The 26911-nt window shown below is 40.7% G+C and overlaps 1 protein-coding gene across 1 annotated transcript in view; it reads right to left on the bottom strand.

The window, feature by feature from the left end:
* Positions 1-595: 595 nt before the first annotated feature.
* The window catches only part of plce1 (phospholipase C epsilon 1), a gene marked incomplete at its 5' end in the record, with an annotated part of 40199 nt that continues 13883 nt past the window's right edge, over positions 596-26911 (bottom strand). Inside the window, 34 exons of the mRNA XM_022742723.1 lie at positions 596-763; positions 1486-1698; positions 1876-2100; positions 2453-2650; positions 2783-2911; positions 3172-3290; positions 3544-3805; positions 4884-5047; positions 6022-6312; positions 7105-7242; positions 8391-8508; positions 8957-9075; positions 12638-12773; positions 13224-13382; positions 14232-14348; positions 14728-14835; positions 14969-15134; positions 15443-15504; positions 15690-15928; positions 16023-16159; positions 17094-17216; positions 17307-17466; positions 17673-17787; positions 18038-18202; positions 18590-18734; positions 18882-19006; positions 19163-19269; positions 19680-19816; positions 19903-20031; positions 22039-22155; positions 22355-22464; positions 22551-22661; positions 22852-22999; positions 23099-23244. Of these exons, the coding sequence (XP_022598444.1) occupies positions 599-763; positions 1486-1698; positions 1876-2100; positions 2453-2650; positions 2783-2911; positions 3172-3290; positions 3544-3805; positions 4884-5047; positions 6022-6312; positions 7105-7242; positions 8391-8508; positions 8957-9075; positions 12638-12773; positions 13224-13382; positions 14232-14348; positions 14728-14835; positions 14969-15134; positions 15443-15504; positions 15690-15928; positions 16023-16159; positions 17094-17216; positions 17307-17466; positions 17673-17787; positions 18038-18202; positions 18590-18734; positions 18882-19006; positions 19163-19269; positions 19680-19816; positions 19903-20031; positions 22039-22155; positions 22355-22464; positions 22551-22661; positions 22852-22999; positions 23099-23244 (5103 nt within the window). The remainder of the gene's footprint in view (positions 764-1485; positions 1699-1875; positions 2101-2452; positions 2651-2782; positions 2912-3171; positions 3291-3543; positions 3806-4883; positions 5048-6021; positions 6313-7104; positions 7243-8390; positions 8509-8956; positions 9076-12637; positions 12774-13223; positions 13383-14231; positions 14349-14727; positions 14836-14968; positions 15135-15442; positions 15505-15689; positions 15929-16022; positions 16160-17093; positions 17217-17306; positions 17467-17672; positions 17788-18037; positions 18203-18589; positions 18735-18881; positions 19007-19162; positions 19270-19679; positions 19817-19902; positions 20032-22038; positions 22156-22354; positions 22465-22550; positions 22662-22851; positions 23000-23098; positions 23245-26911) is intronic.

The following is a 26911-nucleotide window of genomic DNA, read 5'->3' as shown; positions in this document are numbered from 1 at the left end:
GTTTCATGCTTTACCAGTAATCCAAATACAGCAACTACACCTCAAACCTACTCAAACCTGGATGAGATCAAAGGTTCATTTTTGACCTTAGAAAACACAGTTAGCAAAACAATCTCATCATGAAGGGTTCATTTAGTGACTGTTCTGGAGCTTTCGATTACATCACACTTAAGTGCTGAGGTTATTTTGTCAAAGTGCTCAGAAAAATGGAAATTTAAACATCTATGATAAGTGGGAGATAATGATCACCTCCAAATCGACCTTGTGATGTGACTGTTGTGTCACTTCAATTTTAGCTTCTCTCCATTGTACTTGCATCTCAAAAGCACCAAAATCCAATTGAATTCCACACTTATACTGCTTGTAAAATTAGTACTATTACTGAGAAATGTCTTTATGTCTTTATTTAGCTATTTAAGGTTCATGTGTTTAAATCATTGAGTAAACCTTTTTTTTTTTTAAGTTTTAGAAATTCAGACTGGCACCTTAAAGTTTTTCATTCATATTAAGTTTTTCCTGTTGCAGTGTTAGAGGTTAGAGACAACATACGGTACCTCTGTTGCCTTTCCATGCACAGACAGCAGGCAGAGTGTGAGCCTCACTCCTGGAGCTCTGTCAGAGCCACACAGCATGCAGCTCTATCATCCTTACTCTGGGCAGGACCGTCCACTCCACTGCCAGTCGTCATGCTGCGACTGCGACTAGTCAGCTTCTTGAGCTCGCTGGCGAAGGAAATGACTTTCTTTTTGTCCTCCCGCACCACCTGGAAGCACAAATAGAATGCATAAAGAGCAAAGAGAAATGTGCAAGGAGGTTTTGAGTGGTTTTCTTCTTTAAAATTTAAAAAGACACAGGTCTTGCTCTCTATTTTGGTAACAATTCATTAGCTTCAATGCTGTATTTTTTGTGGAAAAAAAAAGAAAAAAAAACAGAAATCTAAAAAATGCTTCACCTTTATTCAACAAGGCAGGTCATTGAACAACATGTTCATATTTACAAATACATCAGGGAAGAAGTTCACAGGTGTAAATGAATGATGAAAAAAATAAAATAAATACTGACAGACATAAAACATAAAAACACTAGATCAAGATAAGCAGACAAAGCTTAACATGGCAATGTAAATCACAAGCACAAACAGAAGTGCACACAACAACAAGGGAAGCAGCGACAGGTTAAAAGCCCATACAATCCATCATGCAGGTGTTATGACACTATGAATATGACACAACCACATGGATTAATTGAGATGTGAATAACAGAATCTTCCTGAAAAACAGGAAGTTAGAGAAACAGTCAATCAGTTTTTGCAAGCACACACAAAGCTGCAAGGATTCAGTTCACATATGAAGCAGTCAAGGTGTTAGTAGTGCAGTTTTCAGGAAGGAGGAAGCAGGTAATGCACATAATTGTAAAGTAAAAGCATGGAAAACAAAAACTAAAACGTCTCTAGCACTGAAAAGTGTTGACCATGCTTAGAGCTACCTGCTCTTTCAGCTTAAGAATGAACTTTCCCGCGCCCCGCCAGCGATTCTGTGCTTGATAGACACACTCGTGATCCAGCAGCACCCGCTGCAAAGGTTTGGCGGCGGAGGACTTCTTCGAGCCCACGTCCTTGGTCACTTCCTCCATCAAGACATAGTCGCATGGATTGGGGTTTGAAAGGATACTGTAGGAATACTTGGCCTTTGACAGAGTCTGACCGAGAGAGGGAAACACAGAGAACATTACTCTAAAATAAAATTGAACTAAAGGGTAGTGCTTCTGACAGACACAGCCCTATTTTATATGCTTTTATAATGTTCGATGTTTGTTCTGCATTCAGAAAATTCACCAAAACTTTAATCAGGTAAATGCTTCCTTGAATGTCCTCACCTGCTGTATGATGTCCTGAGCCGTGCTGTAGCGCGGGGCCTTGATCACAGTGTGAGGCTGTTCTGGTGAAACTTCATGGACCTGGACAAAGAACATTTCATCCTCCCCTCCTCCACCTCCTCCTGGTCCCCCTGCTCCCCCTCCTCCTCCTCCTCCTGCACCTTCTCTACTTCCCACAGTCACCTCCTCCTCTCCATCTGGCACCGTGTTCTTCTCATTTAAGTTCTGCAACAATAAATCAGCAGAATAACAGATGTAAATCAGCGCCAATGTATCATCAATTGTATAGGATGACCACAAGGGGGAGACATACTCTACATAAAATATACATAAATACAGTCTATGGTATTTATTGAATTTTAAGTTAAATTCAATTACATTAACTGGGATAACAGCTTATATTAAAATATATACATTTAGATTAAACAGTTCTGAGTCATTCAACAGATAAGCTGAGACATTAAATTCAATTAAAAAAAACAATAAAACCATGAATATTTTTCCTCTTTTCCAAAGACACAAGCTTATGTTGCTCTAATACTTTCAATGAATTTAACAAAAAAGACTCTGTGCACACCTCCTCTCTTGTTTTGAGGCAAATCCTCCCCACATATCCCTCTTCAGCATTCCAGCTGTAGACCAGCCTGACCACCTCCTCTTCAGGTGCTAGCGGTCGATATTGAGCACAACGCTTCACCTCACTGCGCTCCTTCAACAGAGGAACCCTCTCCTCAAAAAGGAAGTAATCAGACGGGTTTCCTGCAGACACTACTACCTGTTGGTGAGAGGAAAAACTTTAGGTATGCAGGAAACAAGACATAAGATGACATAAAGGTGTGCCGGGAGGCAGGGGGTTCCCAGGCTGCAATTACATAATTCAAGCATCATAAATTTTAGAGTTACTAACTGTGTCCAGTAGCTGTTTGGCAGTGGTCTGCTCAGTAACACCGAACACAGTGAAGGGCTCAGGACCAGGGGCTTCGTGCACCGTCACCTGGTGCTGCTGGGAAGCACGTTTCTCCTCTGAACTGAACAGCTGTGTGGAGAGCAGGAGAGGAGCAAGGGAGCAGGTTACTACGAAACATACTGTCGTGATGTTTCTGCTTTATTAGACAGCCTCTCTGGCTTTCTCCTCAGAGAGTATGATTACATAAAAACCAAAGTAATTCACAACGATGATATTGCTTACAGTGCCAGCAGGATTTCTTTGAAGATTTTGGATTACAGTCTACAATATTTAAAATATTAACAACATTTAACATTAACATCTCAAGACCTGACCTGAATAAGTCTTACCAAGGATGAGGGAGTAGCGCCCCCTGTGGGACCTTCCTCTGTTCTGCGGCTGTAGATAAATAAGCTGGACACTTCAAGTGGCTCATTATGCTGTGTCCTCAACTGGACGTGTCTGTAACCTGAAACACACATGACAACAAACTTGTTTTGAGTACGCAATCCAATAATACCAAATACTACAATCCTGAAAATGGAGAGGATTAAAACTTTTTAGTGTTCTGAAATTGAGTAATTGACAGGATTTTGTTCTTGTTGTCTTTGTTTGTGCATTTTTAGCTGTATATTTGCACACTGGAACTGATTAATATCTGTCTTTTAATCAAAAGAGCTGCTGCTGCAGATCCTGGTTTATAAAGCATCTGAGAGTCCTACCTGATTTGAGGGCTTTCAGAGGCAGAGTCCTCTGAGCAGTAGTCTGGGAACTGTTGTTCTCCACCACGGCAAAGCGCAGGAAGCACATCTCTTCAAAGTGCACGGTGAACTGAAAGTGCTCATTCCACATGGGGTTGAGGGTGTTGCGGTGGATGGGTTTGGTACGGAAGTGGCAACTGTCAATGGGCATGCCCAGAACGTCCACCTCAATGCAGGGGCTGCCAGCGCTGTTACCGGGACAAACGTTCTGACCAGAGACGATCTGAGAGAAAACAGAGGAGAGGAGGCGTCACATGATGAATGAGCACCCATAATAATGCCATGTATCAACAACACTAGCAGTTAAGATTCTTTTTACATTATCCCTGCTTTTAAATCAAGCTTGTTTTCAGTGCATTTGATGAAAACCTAAGCAGGCTTGAAGCCAAACAACAGTCAGTGAAGTCACTCTGACCTGCCAACAAGGACTCTACTTCATCTTCTCCCTGTCCCTGCCCCCCCCCACCCCACCCCCCACACACACACACACGCACACACACACTGAACACACTGAACACACTGAATCTGAACCTGACAGATGATGATGGATGTCAGTCAGTAAACAGTACAACTTGCTAAGAATGTTTACAGCAATTAAAGGCAACAGAACGAGGAAATGTAACATAATGTTGTTGTGTCTTTCCTAACATTAATTCAAACTATTACAGAGCTTCATGACACACCTAAAACACATTCCTCCTCTCTACAGTTCTCACACATACATCTTACAGATTTAGTGCAGTTATGTTCAGGCTTTCATTGTTCATTTTTGCAAAAAAATCCACAGTGACTGACGCAAAGTGATGAAAAGCACAGACTGAAAAATAAATGGAGACTGAGAGAGGGGGAGTGGGGTGGGGGTAGAGCCTTAATGAGGTCTTGTTCTCATTCACTTGTATGGAATTAACTGGGTGGCCTTCATGACTGTCAAATAATGATAATAAAACTGTCCAAACACACCTTAATGGACCTAATACGAGTCATAACGTCTGTGCAGTCGTTGCAGGTATATGTAGGTGAAAGACGGAAACAAGCCAGCGAAAGACTTTAAAGCTTTTACTGAAATTGAAACAGTAAATGTTTTATAAAAGCAGCACCTACCCGGAAATTATTTGAAAATACAACATTTTGCTAATGCAAGTAGCTACATTACGTTACATTACACTATGGAAAATATTCTAATAGCTCAAGGTGTGGATCAAAAGGAGTGAGGATGAAAGTGCAAAGTGAGAAAACTCTCGAGGATGAAGTGGTCATTCTGACTGATCCTCCATTCTGCTCCATCTATCATTTTAACTCACAGTGAGGGAATACACAGCAGGACTCATTTTCTCCACATCTCTCTCCATCGGACAGAACTGCTGATAAAGTGAACAGCTACGGTCCCACAGCACTGCTGGCTTCAGGACGTAGCCACAGCCACCGTTGGCCTCAAACAGCGCTGTGTTCAACTGCATGGGCAGATCTGGGAAGAAGAGAAAGAGCAGTCAATTTTTTTAGCACTGAAGCAAAAAGGTAAAACCAAAAAACCTCAACTCCACCTGACCAGCATTGGCAAAGAAGGCAATTAAAGAGGTGGAGTATTGTTGGCTGGAGTGATTCTCCCTGTTTGACCTGTTTGTTTTTGGTTGTTCGCTCCAATTTAGCCCAAACAGACTGAAACAATGTCCTATAAACAAAACCTGCATGTGTGCAGGTAAGCGTCTTCTTGCACACAACTGGGTGATGATGTTTTGTAAACTTTGATCCAAATTGGAATAAATTGACGATAGAATTTGAGAAGCAAAGAAAAACACGAGGGGATGAGTGACCTTAAGAAGAGAAAACAGGAGGGGAGTGAGACAAGGATCAAAAGAGAATGAGTGAGAGGAGGAGAGACTTTTAGAGGAAATAACTTAATCCGTCTGAGTTCAGAAGAATAGAAAACCAGTGGGAAGTAAGGCAGAAAGACGGAGAAAAAGAAAAGAGACAGGCAGGCAGGGAGAGAGAGAGAGAGATTTAAGAAGAAATCGAGAAAAAAGTGAAAAGGAGAGGAAAAAACAAAGTAGAGGAGCACTTTGGGATAAATAATTCTTTAAAAAGAACATCAGAATACATTGTATCTGTCACTTTTCAAAGATATAACACAGACTCCTCATATAATGTCACCAAAGTTAATCTAAATTTCCTGGGGGGGTTTTCTTGTGGAAAATGGGCTGCATTGGCTCAATTAGAATTACAGCCTTTCCAGAGTACATTCAACCTTCGTCATTTCTCCTTTATCTCCCACTGGTTACTATTTGCGACTATGAGATATTTTACTAAAATAATAAAAAAATAATTAGTGATGTTTACTTGTGACAGACACAAACTGCCAAATTCCAAAAAGTGCCATTGAAGTTAGAAGTGATGCTCATTCGCATACAAAGAGTGAAAAGCATCTCTCAACTCTGTCCTCACCATCGGTCTGATAGTTGAGCGCCACCAGCTGAATACCGTGCAGCCAGAACAGCAGAGGGTTGGGGTTCGTTGAGTCGATCCTGGTGGCTGCCGGGTACGTCCTGAGCAGCTGGCACACAGTGTGCTGGATCAGCTTCTGAGAGTAGCGCCGGCACAGGCGCTTGGCAGCGTTCTCGTTGACGGAGGAGATGTGGTAGCACTTGGGCGTGCGGATGATGGCGCTGAGAGAGGTCGGGTGGTTGAGGATGGGAGATGTCTGCTGCTCCTCCCAGCTCAGCCGCTCAGCGCCACCTGGACACGGGGACAGAGAGAGGACCTCAACACCTATTTTCTCAGTCAGCAGAAGTACATAAGAAAAAAATCTTCTGCCAAAGTAAAATCTGATGGCAGTTAAACTCTTCACAAATATCAAAGGATGTTTTTCCCCAAACAAACAAAATTTTATTGTGGCTTATTAAGTCCTGAATGTTGCTGTTTGCAAGTTTTCATACTAAATAATGAGCTTTTTCTTTATTTTGCAGCTCTAATTTCTATGATAACTGCAGAAGAAATCACGTTGAGTAGAAAAATCAACATGGATTTTAAAAATTGCCAATTTTCCTGTCAACAGGAGGAAGTAGTAAGTCAATATTCATTTAATCACAGCATGAAATTTTGCACACAACACCAAGCTCGATCTAAAATAATCAATAGGCTTGTATTCTTCGGTTCACATATGGCCATAACAGTGTTTTAGCTGCTTGTCCAATCAAATTATTCCACATTTAGTTGCACCCAGGTTAATCTACACTTTTGAATCTACTTGGATAGATGTCAGTGTTTAAGTGGGAGTCCTGCATTCTTTTGCTGTTAATTTCAATACACATCCACCCACACTTCCTCAGTAACATTCATGTTTTTCAAAAATATCTCTGAAAAAACACAAATAAAAATGGAACAAAAATACAAAAGCTACTAAATCTGCATTTTACTCGCACACGCGCACACACACACACACACACACACACACACACACACACACACACACACACACACACACACACACACTCATACTAAGAATCAGCACCCCTCGGCCCTGCGTACCTTTCCCAGGGGTGCGGCTCTGGGTCGTGACCTCCCCTGTGGTGCTGCAGCGAGCGGGAGCTGTGCCAAATATGGACTTCCTGCTCTTTCCCCGGTCCTTCCCTCTGCCAGAGCCGGCCGGAGACAGCGTGGACAGGCCTGGGTTCCCACACACAACAAGCAAACAAAAGAGAGTGTGGTCAATAATGAAATGCAGACAGCCTGGAGACCCCACAACGATGATGATGATGATGATGATGATGATGACAGTCAGTATCTCTTTCCCTTCTTATTCTCAATTTGTTTCTCTAAAAGCTGTCACTGCATCATAATGAGTATGTTGCTGCTCTGTCCTGCAGGCATCACTTTTAGTATGTTTGACACCATAGCGACCAGTCTGCTGTCTGTCTGAATCGGGCCAGTTGCCCTCCCTTCTCCTTCTCAGATCTCAGGTCCCTGGAAACAGTAAACAAATAAAATACCAGTGGAAACACAGGCGGGTTTATAAGGGCAGATGTCACGTAAAGAAAAGAAGAGACAAGCAGAGACGAGGACACTTGAGGGAGGAAAGAGGAGATAAGAGGTGGATATTTAACGGACAAAAAGAAATACTTGAGATAAATGCTAGCAAAGAATGAAGATAGATCCCAATAAAGACGAAATAAGAGGAGTTTTATGTGGGTACAGAAAACAAAGTCAAACATCCTGAACTGCTGAACAGAAAGCATTTTGTATTTAGAATTAAAGCCATACTCTAATTTAAACCATTTTAATTTTTGACATGTCCCCTTAAGCAAGACAGTTAAAACTGGGAGACAGCAGAGGGTCACATGTGACAAAGGCCCTTAGTCAAATTTGAAACAGGGATGTAGTGCTGTTGTGCAGTTCTGGGACTGACAACACAAAAAATGGTAACCGTATCTTTCCCATGGGGAGAAAGGGATTCATCATCTTAGTGGGTGTCCTGTGTGGGAGAGGAATGGAGTAAAATACAGGGATATTAAATGTCATGCAATGAAAAAAAAAATTTGAAAACATGGGGAAAGGTTTGACCTCTTAAATATAACATGGGAGTGGGGCGAGACAGAAAAGAGGAGATAATGAAAATGATTGCATGTCAAGAGTAAAAGAGGAGAGGGTGGAAGATAGATTTTGACAGAGAATAAATCACTTTGCACTGGGAAAAGAATCCATGTAGGAAAACAGGGAAGACAGTAAAAAAATCTGAAATGCCTGTTGAAATGAGAAGTGAAAGAAGAGAGAGAACCGTGTTTGACAAAGAGACAGGATGATAAAATATTCTCTACCAGGGAATTTCACAGCCTGGCAGTAGATGACGAGGTCGGACAACTCCTGAGCAATCTGTCGACTCTCCTTCTTGTTCTGAGGAAGGTAAAACTCCTCGCCCAGCTCCATGTCAAACACCTACAGGTGCAGGTAGACACAGGACATGAAGAACACATTAACATTTTACTTGAAGAGACAGTGATGTGCCTACTGGAGCACTGGAGCTTCGTAGATGCACAGGCAGAAGTGAGTGGGAACAAAGCAGCAGGGCTATGTACTTAACCTCAATGCCAGATTCCAATCCAAATTTCATACTTTTACATCATCAACAAATTCAATCTTAACATTTCTTTTCTTATTTTTACCTATCTGTATTGACTTCAACATATATGTAAGTCTTTGATGTAATCTGCCAGCAAAATAGTTAAGTAGATAAAACCAAAATAAATAACTAATAAGCACTGGATTGAATCCAAATGGCAAAAAAAAACTACTGGCACCTTGTAGCTATAACATGAACAAATAAAGTCATTAAATGTAAACATAACTGCAGCAATTAGGTCAATTTAATACTGTAGTTCCCGACCTTTCCTTTGCTCTGCGTGGTGCTGTCAGCCTTCTTCATCCTTTTTGGTATTTCATCAACAGGTTGCTCTTCTTTGTCTGCTGAGCTCTTCCCCTCTGGCTTGTCATCCAGGATGTTATCTATACAGACAAAACAACAAATCATTCAAACAACAAAAAAAAAACAGATGATACCTGGGATTTACACCAACCAAACCATTTGTTAGCTTGTTCATTTGCCAAACAAAGAGGGCTAGGCAGTATTTTTCTGCAAAAAATACTGATGGTGAAAAATGTTGATGTGTGCAACCATCATGCACCTGTTAATCAAGCAAGCAAACAGCTAAATATACTGTACCTCCCTTCAACCCATTAGTTTTCACTGATCCAGTGAAGTTGAGGCAAAAACTGACCTGACAAAAATCCATAAATAAAAACTTTCCGTTGGTGTCTCAGTTACTCTTGATATAGTGTTAAGTCACCAGTATTACATATTTCAAAATACATAAATTTAGCATCTGGGAAAACACATCTTCAAAACAAATAGTGACTTCATTTTAAGAGAGGAGATGGGGTTTTCTTGTTACTTGAATAAAGTCAGAGTGTTGAGCGGCCGCTAGAGTTAACTGCAGCTTAAAGGCACTTCTGCATTAGCTATGGTGTTCAACCATGTTAGTTATCGCTTGGTTTGAAGTTACAAGTCTATGGTTTACACTTTTCTCTTTGCTTTTTTATTTTCCGATGAAAAAAGGTTGCTCTGGTAACTTACATTGATGGGCTGGTGAACGCATATTCAGTGTGTTCATGGGGATCTAATTTCCACAGAAGAATAATTCTCAAACTCTACAGTGATTCTGTATTTCATTCAGAGATTAACTACTTTTAGAGGACTTTTATTTTGTAACTCCAGCTCGTCTGAATCTCCTCCATCTCAAATGGGAGGAAACCTTTGAGCAGGTGGGAACAATAAGAGAATAATTATGACAGGAAAAGCATCAGCAGTTATTTAGTATATCCCTGACTACTTGCAGAGCTCATGAGCATGTTTCCAAGCAAGCACCCACAAAAACACCCCCTCCCACCCTTACTGATATTCAAGGCAATGTCTATCAACTGTAAACAGGAGCAACAGTAGGGAGTTCTTCCCTTTGCTCACACTCCGCCTACACGTTCATCGCAGCCAAAACCACAAAAAGGAACATATCAGTGTAAAAATGCAGATGTTTTTTATCACAGAGAACTTGTTTAAATCCTGGCATTTGAAATCTCTTCTTCAGAATAGGGTTTAGCCACAGAGATGACCCTGAATGTCATACTACAGCAGCAGGAGAGATGAGTAGGACCAGACTGGAACTGGAGGGAGCTACTGTTAAACAAGGGATCGTGGCAACTTGGCAGCTTAGTTCTCAAGTGTTTGTATTTCCTGGGCCAGCTGATGTTAAGCTCTAAGCATGTATGGTAAAATGGAGACAGTCAGAGTTTAAGGTGGTTTATTTAGTCAGGATGACTCAATAGCTCACTGGTAGGTTAATATTTGACTAAAAGAAGGTGTGTGTAGCAACATGGAACCACACTATGAGGTTTAGATTGGAGAAACCTTTTTTGGAAGGTCTATGACCGGTAAGTTCTTCCGACAGGGACAAGCAGAGGGCAGGGATTAGGAGAGAGCAGAGCTGGGACTGGGACCGGGACAGGGTAGTTTCCCCCAGTCTGTTTTTTAGTGCGGGGGCAGCGGAGGGCCTGAGAAACCAGATGGCTTTGTTTTGTTTCCCTGATGAGTCTGCCCAGCCACTAGCAAGGTCACAGACAAATACAGTACAGAGGGGTGGAGGAAGGGAGGTGATGTGTTTGTGGGAGAAAGAGAAAGCATGCAGACATCATATTGTTAAAATCCTGAATGAAATGTCTGGGTTTTTTTCTTAATACACAAATGTTTATGTGATTCATAACTCTGTATGTGTGGCTCAGGCAGAGGAGCGGGTCATCCACTAACCGGAATGTCGGAGGTTCAATTCCCAGCTCCTCCAGTCTGCATATCTAAGTGTGTGCAAGATACTGAACTTGAAATTCCCCCCGATGTAACAGTGTATGAATATGAGCAAATGTATGAATATGTGTGTAAATGTATGAATGTGGCTTCTAGTGTAAAGCACTTTGAGTGGCCGTTAAGACTAGAAAAGTGCTATAGAAGTCTATTTCCCATTTAAGGACAATCAATATAGTGTAGAGGTAGATACAGTGGTCCCATCCTGCCCTGACTAAACTGTATGTAAATAGAGGGAAATGAAGTGATCCAAAAGCATGACGTCTACAACATTCTGTGTCAAAACAACAGGCCAAACACAGAGACGTACAACACAAGCTCACATCACAATTGCTATAAAAAACCAACACCCTGGTTACTCTAAATACAATGGTCATAGTGATGGAATTGAATGTAAAGTAGCAGTAATTTTGGATGATGGATACACAGACAGCGTATTAACAATGTCACTCAAGAAAAATGGCTGTGGCAAACCGGGAGGTTGGAATGCTTGTCGCACTATTGCAGTTTCATAATAGTGATAAAACAAGTGTACATCATAACAAACACTCTTGGTGTCTCTGACTAGTGATAAATAAGCTTAGATGACACCCTAATGATATTCTAAAACCATTATGAGTTAGAGTTATTACAAAGAACCTCTCTGCTGTTGTCAAAATGTCTGAAGAACACACACGGTTGTCTTTATTTTACCAGCTACAGTAGGGAGGGTGAGGGAGGACGTCTTGTGGCACTGGTCATCAGTTCAATCGGTCAGTGATAGCACATATAAGTCTCATCAAAGAACACACCCTCCAAATATTTTACTGTCAAATAGATTGAAATGAATAAAAAAGTTTTTTTAATAGGGTTCCAGATATTACACAATATGTAATGGTTCAAATTTTGAACTGCTGGTTCCCAAGCAAGATCGCTACAGTGAACTAGATCACCTGACTTTGTCCACTCAAAGAGCTCACTACTAGCTGCGAGCTGCTCATACAGTGTGTGCGCACAGACGGGAATCGGCGGTGCAGATCACTAACGAACATCCACACACCATCACACATCCATGTTTCCTCTGTAGTTATTCTGCAGTGGTAGACAACCACAGCAAGTAAATTTGCATCAAGGAACCACAATTTCCCCAGAAAAAATTAATTGCAAGGTAAATGTCTACAAGTAGCACCTTTAAGTAATCACATCTGGATACTAAGAAGGATAATATTATGTTGTAAATGTTGTAACTTTGCCAAGAATAAGATGAATCAGTGAGAGATCAACAGCTACCACTGCAAAACAAAATTAGAGGGAAACACTGGGAAAGACGCGTCAGAACTGTGCATTTACCTTCAAGGCCATACGAGGCAGTAGAGGCTGTGAGGACATCAGCTAAGTGGAAAGCAGGCAAAATAAAAAAAAATAAAAAAAAAAGGAAAGGAAGGGAGTGAAAACAGAGTGTCAACATAAAGAGAGACCTGAGTGTTGAAAAGAAGAGAGACAGAATAAAGGTGAACAGAACCTGATTCAAGGTTTACAACATAAGAATCTACATATAAAGAATCCATGGAAATATCGTAGGTCCCTAAGTTCAGCTGAGTTTCTGTGTTGATTTTGTGCTGAAATAAAGTATTTGCCGCCGTTTACAGGCATTACAAACCCTATTGCAATTATCCTTACCATCTGATAGAGACTCATAGTCATAGTCGTACTCGTCTTCTTCCTCTTCCTCTTCCTCATTGGTGTGGTTGCCAGGCGAAGTAACTCCCGGTGACCCGTTGCTAGCCTGGGCCTGCATGTGGGCCAGCTGGTGAGCCTGTGAAAAGGTTAAAATATTGTAAAAATTGTGTGTGAGGAGAACTAATATTTATAGAGATATACCAGTACCTGAAGTGTGATCTATATCTACCATCACCTATAAATATACATTATATATATTGCATCTATGGTGTATATATACTGAAGCACACTATGTTTGCAAGGTAAACTGAGTGAAAATGGTGTGATGAGATGCACATTTTAACACATTAGCATTTATTATTTATGTGTGACAGTATTCAATGCACTCATGCTACCTAAAAGCACCATTAAAGGATATAAATTATATTAGATATAAATTATGCACACAGTCATATATATATATATATATATATATATATATATATATATATATATATATATATATATATATATATATATATATATATATATATATATATAGTATGTGTGTGTATGTGCGGACAGGATGTCTTTCTCTCCACTCAACCTTCTGTTTGAGTATGTCCACCGGTGCCTGGTGGGCTTTCAGCTTCTTATTCTTGAGGAGGATCCTCCCCTGCAGCTGCAGTGGCGACGGCAAGTGAGGGTCATCACTGAAGTCACTTTCAAAGAGGAAGCGTGTCACAAGGCGCTCGCCAAACACCGTCTAGTGGATAAAAATTGAAACATGACAGACAGACATGAATAAATAATTTGAGGTACAGATCAGATTGTAATGTCAAGTGAGAGGAGGAGAGGGGAACTCAGAAGCTGTAGTGCAATCCTCAACAACTCAATAATGAAAGTGCTTTTATCAACACAAAACAACATTACAAATAAACAAGCTCATGGTGAGCTGTCTGAACATGAAAGACTTCTCTTTATCAAGCCACTCAGAAGTCGGTCTCCAGAGAGGATGAAATGCTGGGAAGGTTTCTTAGATGAAAGCATGATGTTATTCTGTGATGTATCTGTCATGCCCAGATATGTGTGGCCTTGAGTATACAACTTAAAAAAAAAGAAAAAAAAAAAGAGGAAAGGGACAGTTGTAGCCTGGACATTAAAAAAGCAAGCTGACTGTCTGGAAGTCTGCCAGTTTGAAAGCCCAGAGCAGCTGAGAAAAATCTGGTCAAGGAAAACAAATGAGTGTAGTTCTACTCTTGCTCCAAAAGCGCTGTTACAAGTGCCATTGAGGAAAACCCACCTGTTAGGTGGTTAGGGCAGTAGTGGGTTTGGACAAGAAACTACACTGTTTGAAGGTGTAGGTGTATCTAATTCCCTGAATATAAAGCAGGGTATTGCTGAAAATGGAACAAGGATGCTTGGCTAAACTCTTTTGTTAATAAATCAATTAATCTTTAATCAACGTTTCTCCAGGATTTAAAAAAACAACACTCTACTCGAAATTCATTATTCACTCAAATGACAAAGACTCTCTGTGTCTCAGTTACCACTCACTAATCAAAAAGTTAAATACTGACATCGGAAACAAATTGACCACACATGGAAAACATACCTTGAAGATCTCCGCCATCTTGCGTTGCTGTGGAAGGGAGCAGTGGTTCTCTATGGACAGGATGACGGGCATGTCAGAATTGACAAACGCAGCCCGGTTAATTGCTTCCACCACATCCTGGAGGATGATGGGAGAGATTTAATTCTCAGAATTCTCAGAACAGCTCTCTGAGTCAAATATGTGACAATAAAACTCTGTGGAAACCAATACAAATTAGGTTTACCACTAGATACAACTTATAAATAAATACAGACGTCCAAGTCTGATTACATGAAATAAATAATAGAAAGGTAACAGGCTGGTGAACTGATGTCAAAATTAATACATCGCACAGCAGTACAATTGTGTTTGAAGGTATGGTTGTTTTTGACATGTCAATCCAATGAGGCATGAGAGCGGAAAAGCAGGGAGAGCCAGTGATGGATTGTTTTCATTTTGTTTTATTTTTCCAATCAATGGACTTTTCTCAATCAAATTATCGATATGCATTCCTAACCTTGAAGGGTATCTTAGTGGTGAGTGTGTGTCCATGGTAAATAACTGGCATGCCATCATCCCCATCCCAACAGTCCAACTCGACACTCCTACAGCCTTGTAGTAGCACCTGAGTAACCGAGACATTCACAATTTAGTATCAATATTAAAAAAAAGAAAAAGAAACAGGAGTTGTGGATAAAAAAAAATAAAAAAATGTTAAAATCCTGGGTAAAAACATAGCAAGTTATTGTCTGACTGACCTGACTGTAAAGCTCAACAGAGGACTCTCCTTTGAGCTGGTGTCCAGTCAGATAGGTGTTATGAGAAGACTCAATGTAGTAGTAGGACAGAGGATAGTGCAGTTCCTCAGGGTTCATTTGGGATTCCTCATTACGAGAAGCAAAGTTCTCCTTGTCCATCAAGTATCTGGTATGGACAGAGAAATACGCTAAGATTACAATACATGATGCTATTGCAATGATTACAATTAGCAAGCCATCACTTTTTTATCAAAATATAGGACAGAAACATGCCTCGCAGGGATAGTTACAATTGAAAATTCAGTACCTTTTTTTTTTATCTCATTTAAAACAAAGTTGTCTTTAACTGCCACAGATTTGGAATACAGTATGTAATGTAGTTCTTCACATGGGTTTTGAATTCAATATAAACTTTAATTTTGTTTCTGAAATGAATATGCAATGCATTCTGAAATATGTAAATTTTCATGATACCTTGCAAAACCTTCAAATGACATCCAGCCCATCTGTCTCATGCTTGATGAGGGCTCAAATTTCTGCAAGAGAAAAACAATTCATTATTATTGATCAACAGTCCCTTTTACTTCCTTGTGTCATCACATTCATCTGCTCAATTCACAAATCTATCAGACATTTCCAAGCCATCAATCCATCCCTTTCAGATTAATAAAATGTTGTAAGTGTCATCCTTGCGGTCATTTATCCAGGCTCCAGACTCTACCTGTATAATGCTGAGGATCTCATCGTAGCTCAGGTGCTCCCTCTGACAGTTGACTAAAAAGTCATTGAGCTGGGGAATAGCCAAGCCTAAGACACCTAGTGACGCGTTCTCCACTCCTGTCCCGTTGGTCACGATACTGGCTGCCGCAATGGCGTCTGAGATCTGCTTCTGGTTGTCGGACATCTGCTGCCTCGTCCGGATGAACAGGCCAAGATCAGAACCATTGCGGGTTAGTAAGTCTGGAGAGGAGAGGAACAGAGGAGTAATGTTAATGCTTTTGTACATGTTTTTGTCTGCTAACAATATTTAAATGAATATAATTGTATAGTGTACCAAGGTCTGGTTGTTGCCCTGTGTCTTTGTCATCTATTCTGAGGTTGGTGTAGAGAGGAGCTGACTCTGGACTTGATCGGCTGCAGGGGACAGCGAAGGTGTCAAACAGCTCCTTCAGGTCCTTCCTGCTTCGGATACTGTGGAGGAAATGATTCACCAATTTTTAGTCATTTCAACCACCTGACACTGACAAGCTGTTCATCGCAAAACTGTCTTTAAAAATTTGTTTCAATTCAGCTCCACCAATACAGATATTGTCTATTACTGTCTATTTAGTTTTGCAGTCAAATTTATATTTATACACTGGCATTCAACAAAGTTGTTAACATTTTTTACATTTTTCTTGTTAACAAGCTGACACAAAAGTTTAAAGAGTTTGAGATTCATGGGTTAGATTCATAATTAACACTTTAAGTAGTCATTGGACAGACCTCGGCTAGATATCTAAATTATACTCTAATGGATTTCAGCTACCATCTTTAGGAAATCAAGGTTGAAGTAGTTCCATGTTCTCGGCAAGGCTGTAGTTAAGCAAGTGAGGAATTTTGAAGGAAACTGCTGGGCAGCAGATGAGAGGATACACTACAATCTAAGAAATGTAGGAGGACTGGTATGAGAATGATCCAGTTCTTATCAAGGAAAAACATTGTTTCCTTTGATTTGACAGGGGAAAATATTATAGGAGCTAAATATTATACAGAGAGGAATCTTAGGAAAATATCCTCGGCATTATTACTGTGAAAAGCATTTGCCGAATTTATTTGATCTCATGTCTTTAGCTGCTATTGATAAAAACAGAATAATTATATAACAAGAGGGAGTGACATGGCAAAAATGATGAACAGAACATTGACAATAAACATATATCACCTCTGCAGGCGATAACTGAATATGGTTACATATAACCAGAAAAAAGTGTTTTATCCAGGTTTTAGTTTGTGTTAGATAAAACGATAAAATGAAACGAACTTATCAAACGTTCAAAACTTTAAATTCAGCCTGCCAATCTGTGCCTTATGCACAGCATCTTACTCTGCAGGCTCTTTTTTTGTCTTTTTTTTTGTTATTTACCTGAATGACTTGAAGAGCTCGACAAACTCAATGAAGCTCATCGTGCTGTCAGAAATCATGAGGTTCTGGAAGCCTTTGAAACAGCCTTTACCTCGACCGTGCCACGACCTGCTGCTCCAGGCCCTGCAACCCACAGACAAGGGGAAACATTTCTTAACCTGACATGAAAAAGGTCAAAGTTTCACACCTCCAGTCTTCATATATGGTACATACCCTGGCTGTGACTTGGCAGTTCCTGAAAGGATTGGAGAGGATTGTGGGCGGCACTGGTTGGACCCTGCCATGCTGGATGAAGAAGAGGAGGATGAAGAAGAGGCTAGCAATCCAGGGCTCTTATTGGATGAGAGGGAGAATGGTCCAGGGAAGCTGTCCTCTATGGAAGCAAAGAAGACTAAGTGTAAATAAAGATCATGCGGACATAATACAGTACTATAGGAAATCATGTCATGTAAAGAATGTTTTACTCTTTAGTAACTGCAATAGTAATTATACCTTTTAATCTAGCTACATCTTCAATTAGCAGACACCTGTGGAGTTTAGATTCTTTCTGTGAATTTAAGTGGCTTCTGAAAATGTCACCTGGATCTTCTTGGTCGATGCTGTCAGACTCCGGTCCGTTCCGATACAGCCCCTCCTTACAGCTCCGTGTTTTCCTAGAAACCATCTCGTCATCTGTGGCGTCCCCGCTGTCGCCCTGTGTTGGGGGGGTAAAAGACTTTGTGAAAAACAAACCAACAACTGTACTCAGCAGTAAAAAACTGACTCTGTGTGAGATGGTAGGTTTAATAGGAAATAAGACAGGCCAACCTGTATGTCTCCTTTAGCATTAAAATGATGTCTTACTTGCTCACATTTAACTCTTAAGAGATAAGAGCCACGGCGAAGCTTAAAAATGAACTTCAATCTTTTAAATAGAACGTATAATGTCAACTCTATGTACTGACCCTGACCAGGACCTTCTTCTTCTTCTTGGCCTTATCGTTGATGCTCAGAGGGCTGTTTTTCTGGGCACCAGTTTTCTCCGTCCCACCTGTGCTCATGTTCCACCTGCGCCCACCAAACAGCTCAATGGCCTGGGCCAGTGTTGGGCCTTCGTACCTGCCATCCTCCTAAAAGAAGCAAACACAGACACAGAGGAAAGGAAGCAAACACATAGGTTAACACAGGCAAAGTTTAGCTAAAGGCCATTTAGAAAATTTGCAAATCACACGATCCTCAGTTTTCCTCAGGCCCTTGGGAATTTAGGATTCAATTCCTAAAGAAAATGAATAGGCACAAAATGGCTAAGAGAAGGAAAACTACCTTGATTTCAAGATGTTTTAGGGACATGTGTGAACTTTTCATCTTTAAAGAGCAATGGAGACAAAAATCCAAGGCACAATTTACTTAAAAGAGGGAAAAGTAATAAAACTGAAAAACGTCAGACACTGATGGAACTGATTGTGTGTAAGCAAAGTATTATGAAGGAAACACCATTCAGTTCAGAGTATATCTACCTGATAGAGACTGACATACTGCCTCCTCAGCCACTGCAACCTTTGGTCGGGAAACCTCTTCAATTTCCTGGTTGCATTCACCAACTCTGACAGGCCCTTGTGAAGCATTCGTGCCGTGTGATTAGGGGCCACAAAGTGCAGGAGCCTGTTGCCAGCGGTTGAGAGATCAGTTAACATATGTATTGAACAGGAAGGCAGCTCCTCATCTTCTTACCAATTGCCTTTGTGGCAATTCACCAGTGTTCAAAAACTGGATTTCAAAGTAGGATGTGAGATGTAACAAGGTACTCACCTGTTGTCGGTGGTGCTGAGACCGTAGAGGAGGCTGAGACCGTTCTCCTCCACCGTCATCTGGCTCAGCTTGTTCTGCAAACACACAGCATGGACGTCCACTCCCTGGTGACCCAGAAACACTGCCTGCACATTCAAATAAACATATCAGTAAGACTACAATCCAACCCGTGACTGTCAAGTATTCTTTCAATGCACATTTGTGAATCTCGAATATTCAAATTCAATTATCTTTTTCTTTTTTTTTTTTTGCAGTTTAGATCCCAAAACACTTCAACAAACCTTCACCACTCCCAGGTCCAACAGGCCTTCTGCTAGTCCTGCCACTACAGTCTGTCCTAATCCCAGGGGTTGTTCTGGAGGCGAAGCTCCTCCGCTCTGAGGCTTACCTGCCGTAAATCAACACATTTATGATATGTTTGAAATGTAGTAAACGGCACGAATGCACATATTTACAACCAGTTTAATTTGTATGTGTTACAAGAGACAGGGGGTCGGGATAAACACATTTACAACATGTTTAAAACATAATAATGACACAGGAAATAGGATTTTCTTTTATATTGTGGAGGCCTGTTTTCCATTTGTTTAAAGAGTAATAATGAGCGGGGAAATGGGGCTTGTCTGTCTGGGATATAAACATACTCATAATGTTTTAAATATCACAATGGCAGACACAAACTGATTACATAACAGTAGCCAAATTAATTACAAGTGGTTGAAAGTGGTGTAAAAAAAACCCAATCATGTCTTTTAAATTGTATGGAGATGGTTTTGATAAATCTCTGTCATACTTTACCCCAGGTAAGTGTTGTGTTGTCAGGTTGTAGTCGTAGCAGACAGCGAGCTGTGAGGTGGCTGTCCTGGTCGTAGTGGATGACTGTAGCCCCCTGCAGCAGGAACTGGTGAACATCAGGTTGTAGTGACAACACGTACCTAGAAAAAGAGAATACAAAGAGTGTGGAGTGTGTGTGAGATAGGTGTACATTTTTTGCGTGAGTGTGTGCGTGTTTCTTTCTTACCAGGGAATAAGCTCAGTGCCGTGGCTGAAAGCTCTGTGTGTCTCCTCAGTGCCCTGAAACTCTACCTCCTTCACCACCGGCTCAGACGACAAGTCACCTTCTGAATCCGACAAGTCCCCGACCATGAATCTGAAAATGGATAGAAGTTCAGAGAGAAGAAATGCAGTGTGAAGTTGTGAAAAAAAGAAATAATAAAAAAAGAGAAAGTGGTATGAACATCAAAGTTTTAGTTTACTGATTTCTACAGGAAATCTATGAGTCTATCAGGAATCTGTCAGTTTCTATGTTTGATTTCAACTATTGCAGCGAGTGCAGTGAAGCAGTTATTTAGAAAATACATTGAGGTCTAGTCAAAAGAAAGAAATTAGCTGCATCTACAGTACAATAAACAGCTCTGTACTGTAGCGTGGTTGAACAAGCAAAAAAGCATCATGCATTTGTCATTGCACATTCCTTGACTACTAAACTACTTTCTACGCAAACTATCCAGGTGAGGTTAGACATCATTACTCCTGAAACTCTTACAATCACTTACAAGACACGGTTTGATTCTGGCGGTGTCCTAAATGAATGGGAACTAAGGGATGGAGGAGAATGAGACAAATAAGTAGGAGAGGAAGAGTGAGAAGAATAAAGAGCAGACACAAGCCCTCAGAAGTAAAGAGAATAATAGCAAAAAGACGATGCCGGAGGGAAAGAGAGAAACACAGGAAAAGAACACCTAAACCTCTGCGAATAAGAAAGATGATATTTATCTGCATCCGAGTACAAACGGATGAACAGCATTCCCCTAGCCAAAATGAAGTAGTGTTCCCTGAGCTCTAACGTGAAATAATAACTCAGAGTCAAAGAGAACTGTCTAGAAACAAAGAGAAGATAATCCAGGTTTCCTCAGTAGAAACACCACAGCCCGAGCCTGAAATTAAATCAGTTTTCTAACAGCATTTCATGTTGGTGTCCTAATTCCAGCGAGCTACCTGTCACCAGTGTGCTGAAAAGTGCCAGAGCTCTGCTCCTTCCTGCCCTGACAGGAAACTAACCTGTTATCTCTTTTCTCTGTGACACAGGGGTTTATGTGAACATCACCTCATCTCAATAACAATCTGTACATAAGTTCCTTCACAAACCCATTATCTTGTGCAGGTATTTTTTTGAAAGGCAAATGACCCAGAATACGACGCTCTACAGTAGAAGTTTGGTGAGGATCCAGTTCATCTGGCCTCAGAAATTACAGAAAATGTAAAATATCGTTATTTACTTTTAGTGCATTGTACAGAAAACATATTCCTAACTAAGGAAACGAATTATATTGTTTGAAAATCATTATATGGCAGTTGTCTTATTTATTACAAGAGAGACTGTTGTAGCGGCATGTGCATAAATGCCTTTTCAGAAACTGCAGTCTTTCTATCAATCACAGCATGGCAGGGTTCAGTTTTCATCAAAAAATCTGTGAATAATAGACCATTTTCTTTTAGTGAGTCACTTGTGAATGAACAGGAAAATAAAGAACACAATTTTGGACACAGACCTTTAGCAGGAAGGTCACAGTGCTAAACAATACAAAATTTCCAGGAGTGGTTCAACCAAAAGTTAAAAATAGCTTAAGGGTGCCTTAACATTCCTCTAAATTGTTTGGTAAAGTGATAAAATATATATTATATTGAAATACAAATTGAGACGGATTTAGAATTAAGAATTTGTTCCACATGTTGCTCTACATTTTTTAAACATATTTTTTGAATGAAAAGAAGAAGCCAGAAAGAAGAATTACAGTTAAACAGTAAACAAACAACTACGCAATCAACTGAAACACAGTGTCCCAATGTGTTGATGGATTGGGTCACATGCTAGGTGCCATTCGATACTGTACTATATGTCTTAAAAGCTTATCTTGCACAACATCCCCCACACACGGTAAAAACAGAGAGATCATCCTTCAGCTGAATGGGCTTAAGACCCTGTGACAGAAAACAGTCACCAGTGTAACGTATTCTTAAACAGAACACATTCATTTTTTAAGAGCTCCAGAGTCGCAGTTTAGTGCTTGATGCTGGACACCGAAAGGACTCTGTCTTTGGGGTAAACAGAATATAAAATAAAAAGGAAAAAAAAAAACAAAACAAAGACACTGACTGATTGCGGCAGCGGTCCCTGAACGAGTTGTTTCTTGATGCGGGGGATGGGCCAGTAGAAGAGGGACTGGTGGACGCCTCATCAGGATCCTCTGCCTCCAAACTACGATTACAAGATCTGAGGAGAGAGTCAGAAAAGAGTGAAGAGCAAGAGTATTTGCAAATCTGAGATCAAAGCAAAAAAGGTGAGTAGAACAAAGTGGTAGAAATCGCCGGGGGAGTGAAGCAGACAGATAATAAAGTCAAGAAGAGAAGATCAGAGAAGACTGTCATTAGTCAGAAAGTACAGAAACAGTCTTTACATGGATGCAGCGTACCTGATAATCTGGAGGATGTTGCTGACAGTGGCTTCTTTTTCTGGGACGTGCAAGCCATTTGGACCGGACCGCGACATGAAGTTGTGTTGGCCGCTGTAGTCGGACACAAACTAGAGAGAAGAGGACATGTCGGATTCTTACTTCTTGGATCAGTTATATAAGATGTGTGTATGTTCGTGTATGCTGTTTACTGTACCTCTATAGAGTCCTCTGTGTTGTCTGGAGGTGGTTTAAGGCTAATGATACTTGCCGTCCCGTCCAATGCGTCACTGAGCTCCTTCAGAAATACCCCACAGAATGGCACAACCTATGGTGCACAGACAAGACAGAGAAAAACACATCCAGTTGTGCTTTTGATTTTCTGTCATTCCAGTGCTCAGAAAAGAAAGATATACATGCTCTATTATAGTCATGAAACAAATGCACACTGAAGAGGAGTGACCCACATGAATAACTAGACCATTACATTACCAAACGTCACCTGAGCAACAACCCACCTTGCATCCTGGGATATTGAGAGCTCTGGTCACAACCTTCTTGTACTCAGAAGAAGACTCGTGCTGAGCCATGGCGTCCTTCAAGCTTCTCATGGTGTCGATGTCCGACTGGTCCATAAACTGCCACATCTTCAGCACCTTACGAGACCTGGAAGACAAAGAAATTCTCAGTCAGTTGTACATTTATGAGCCCAGAATGATTATTTTAGCATATTTGAGAGTGTCCTGTCTGTGTGTTGCTTAGAACCTGAGTCCTGCCAGGAACTCCATGACACCGTTGTAGTTCCCCATGTTCCAACAGCATTTAGCCACGTGGACCAGGTAGGAGAAAACCTCCCTCTTCTCCTCCATGGATCCTGCTGTCAGGACAAGCCACGTCACCCACGAACTCACCTATTGACACATACATATTACTAATAGTTACTATCACACTCAAACTGATGAACAAACAGTAACATTCTTGATGTCGCCACTTCTCCACCAGCTTTAGCACCCAAGATCTAAGCAGAAGTACAGACATGACTCTAGTAGAATTTTTGAAAAGTCCTTCTTTTCTGGACTATTCATTTATTAAAATGTTATTTATACACATTTTTAATATTCAAATAAACATACTGCTTTGAAAATGTACATGGATAAAAATCCTTAGTACTGGTGCAATATGCTGCACGTAGCTGCATGAAAATGTTTTAACAGTGGGCACTGCTAATTGAACAGTCTTCAGGTTGATACCAAACCACAGAATGACTTGTAAATGTGTTAGTGTGTTATTACAACGTGTGTTAAAACCCAGTGAACAGGAGGCAAGGTCCACAGCCAAAGGACAGTCAGCTGAGACTCTCCGTTGTGTGTGGTCTTCCATGCGCTTGTGTCGTCTCTTTTAAATTCTGGTATGGCAACCTGTGTCTAAAGTGGTAGTCTATGCACAGGAGCATGCCAGCTGGCCACACTCTGACACTGACATCGACACACACACTCAGACACACACACACACACACACACACACACACACACACACACACACACACACACACACACACACACACACACACACAAACATACATGCCACACAAAAGAAAGAATGAGATCAGATATCTATCAGCTACACTCTGTCTCTGCTCAGACTGCCCTCAAGCACACGCAAAAGATACAGACCAGATATTTATCACAGTCAGCTTCCTTTCACATTTTTTGTGATGGACACACACACACACACACACACACACACACACACACACACACACACACACACACACACACACACACACACACTACGGGAAAAGATCAGATTTCAATCGGACTGCTTCTTGCTCTCTAGCATATGTGTCTATGCATTTTAGCTTCATGAACTTATTCACACACGCACACACACACGCACACACACACACACACACACAAAAACTCCCCAACCCCCTTGCAGACGGTAAAAACATCCCCCTGGCCCAGAGATCTATTACTGGGTTATGTAAGGATCTGTAAAGCCCACCACAGTCTGACTTCACAGGGACTAAATAAAGACACACACACCACACACACACGTAACAAAGTACAGTTTTAACACTGGTAAAATGTGATTTTTTTTTTCCCCAATCTGACCTCTGACCTTTTCATAGATTATGACACAAGCAAGTACAGAAATCCTCCATTACACATGCAACCAAACCCCCCTGCCCATGTACAGAATACCGACCTTTTCACATACACTAGATATGAGACCATAGATACTCACATATCAAAATCAGGCACTTACATATACAATTTAACACACAGTATATACAGACATCTCAGATATGAGCTTGTACATACACAGAGCTCACTTCATAAACATATAATCTACAGTGTTTGATAAAAAGCTAAATTTTATTTGTCAGGCTTTAAAAAGGTGGCTGTCATAATTTCAAACTCACTCATGTTAATAGTGTTATGGTTTGTTAAGTCCCTATCCAATATGAGTGAAAGCATGCCAGTTTATGCATTCCTGTGTGATAGAAGCACGAGTATTCGGAGGGCTGAGGGCCGGGAAGGTCGCTGTGAAAATGTAATCCATCTCACACACTTAAAACTGTCTCTTCTAAACTGTTTTCCCCAATGCAATATCTTTATTGACTCAACCTGACAAACATTAAAAGCTAAAACTTAAGCTAAAGTTGCACCACTCATCCTCCAAATCCTGTCTAATGGATTATGCCGTTGAGTGGAAATAAAATTTAAATGAGGTTCAAAGTTTATTCTTGACCTTAAAAATGTCAGTGGAGAAAAAGACCTCACCACAAGGTCCATTTGGTAGCTGTTCTGGAGCTTTCTATCATATATCACATTAGCTTCATCTGCAGATGGAGTCGACCCATTCATCACAGAATTGTAGATGTTAAAATTTCCATTTTCTCCGAGCACTTTCACAATAGCTCCAGAGCAGCTACTCAATGGACCTTATGGTGGAGACCTATAATTAATTAACCATTCTCAATACGTTCATATTATAAAATACAATGGTCATTATTTCCTTCCTGTCCATTGAACACTATCTTCTCCGAACACACCTGATCAAGGTGTTGCAGTATCTCTGTATTTACATAGATAGCTTTTTCATTGGTTGATAATTATAAATTGCATTCTTTTCTCACTTGTCACCATTTTCAGATGGATCAGATACAAAGCATCAGCTATAGAAAACCCCCGCTGGAGCCAGAGAAGATGCAGCGCCTCGATGTCTGTTACTTCAGTTGTGCGGAAGCTTCTTCCAGAATCTACTGTATATGGCTTTCTGACAAACAACTCCGCTGCCCTACAGTATCTTATCTGTTACTCCCTTGCTCTGTGCGTGCCAGGATGTGCGTTGCGTGCGTGCGTTGCGCGATGTGCGTTGCGTGCGTGCGTTGCATGCGTTGCGTGCCTTGCGTGAAAATCTGCTATCAGTCACTTCTAGAATTATGACATAATGCGAAGCCATGTCAGCAGCTGGGTTGTATTACAATCGCCATCTAAACCATTCTGACCGTCTGAAAAGTGGCTTTTCGAAACCGTCGCACATCAAGGAGTCATATGGAGTTGGCATCTCTTCTGATATTCCAGATAGCAAAAGTGTGTACTTAGTGTTGTGTAAGAGAGATAGTAGACAGGATATGAAGATATGCTATATATAGAGAGAGCGTGTAATAGCAGAGAAGAGCAAAGCAGAGATGAAAACAGACAAGAGGACAATACAACAGACTAAAACTGTCTAAAAGGTTTCTTCAAACATCTCCATCCCTTATATACACAGCATAGGTGTTATCAGTTGACAAAAATTCAAGCACTCACACGCACACACACATACACACACACACACACACACACACACACACACACACACACACACACAGAACCGGAGCTGGGTACAAGCTGATCCCTCTTTGATGTTTGTCTATGTGTCCATCTGTCTGTCCGTCTGTCTGTCTCCATCTGTGCGTGTGTTATTAGTTGAACTATGAGGGTCAGTTTCTCCTTGATACATGAATTACATAACCAAGGTTGACAGAGAACTATTACAAACTCAGCGCATGAGCACATACTGGTCCTGTCAAAGCTAAACACTCCAGACAGACACAAAGGGGTCCAAACTGTTCACCCTTCCTTGCCGCCAAATTCTCTCTTGCCGTGCTATCCTTTTTACAGCAGAATCTTTCACTCCCTTACATGGCTTGAAATTCAGGATAAAAAACCATTAGATAATTTTTTTTCATTTAAATTTACAACATGTTGTCAGTCAAGTGTGAGGGAAGAAATAAAACACTCAAACTAATTCATTAATATCTGCAAACAGTTGATCCAGTCCAGGACAGTCAACCAGAACAACCTCAACCAGAATGTTACCCACATGTACCTATATCTTTAAAAAAACAAAACAAATGCATACCATGTGGAAAATGTATTTCCTCAAAAGAAATGCAATGTATCAGAAGTTCCAAGAGCCCATAGTGACATCTTAAAATGTCAAAATTTTCAGTTTTACTTACATAGACTAAGAGTAAAAAAAAAAACATAAAATATTCCCATCTGAGAAGTTTGAATGGGAAAAAAT

The sequence above is a fragment of the Seriola dumerili genome, unplaced genomic scaffold (genome assembly GCF_002260705.1).
Source record: "Seriola dumerili isolate Sdu_G_001 unplaced genomic scaffold, Sdu_1.0 BDQW01000068.1, whole genome shotgun sequence".
Lineage (NCBI taxonomy): Eukaryota > Metazoa > Chordata > Actinopteri > Carangiformes > Carangidae > Seriola > Seriola dumerili.
Note: the sequence above shows the minus strand (reverse complement) of the source record. Positions and strands in the feature narration are given on the sequence as shown.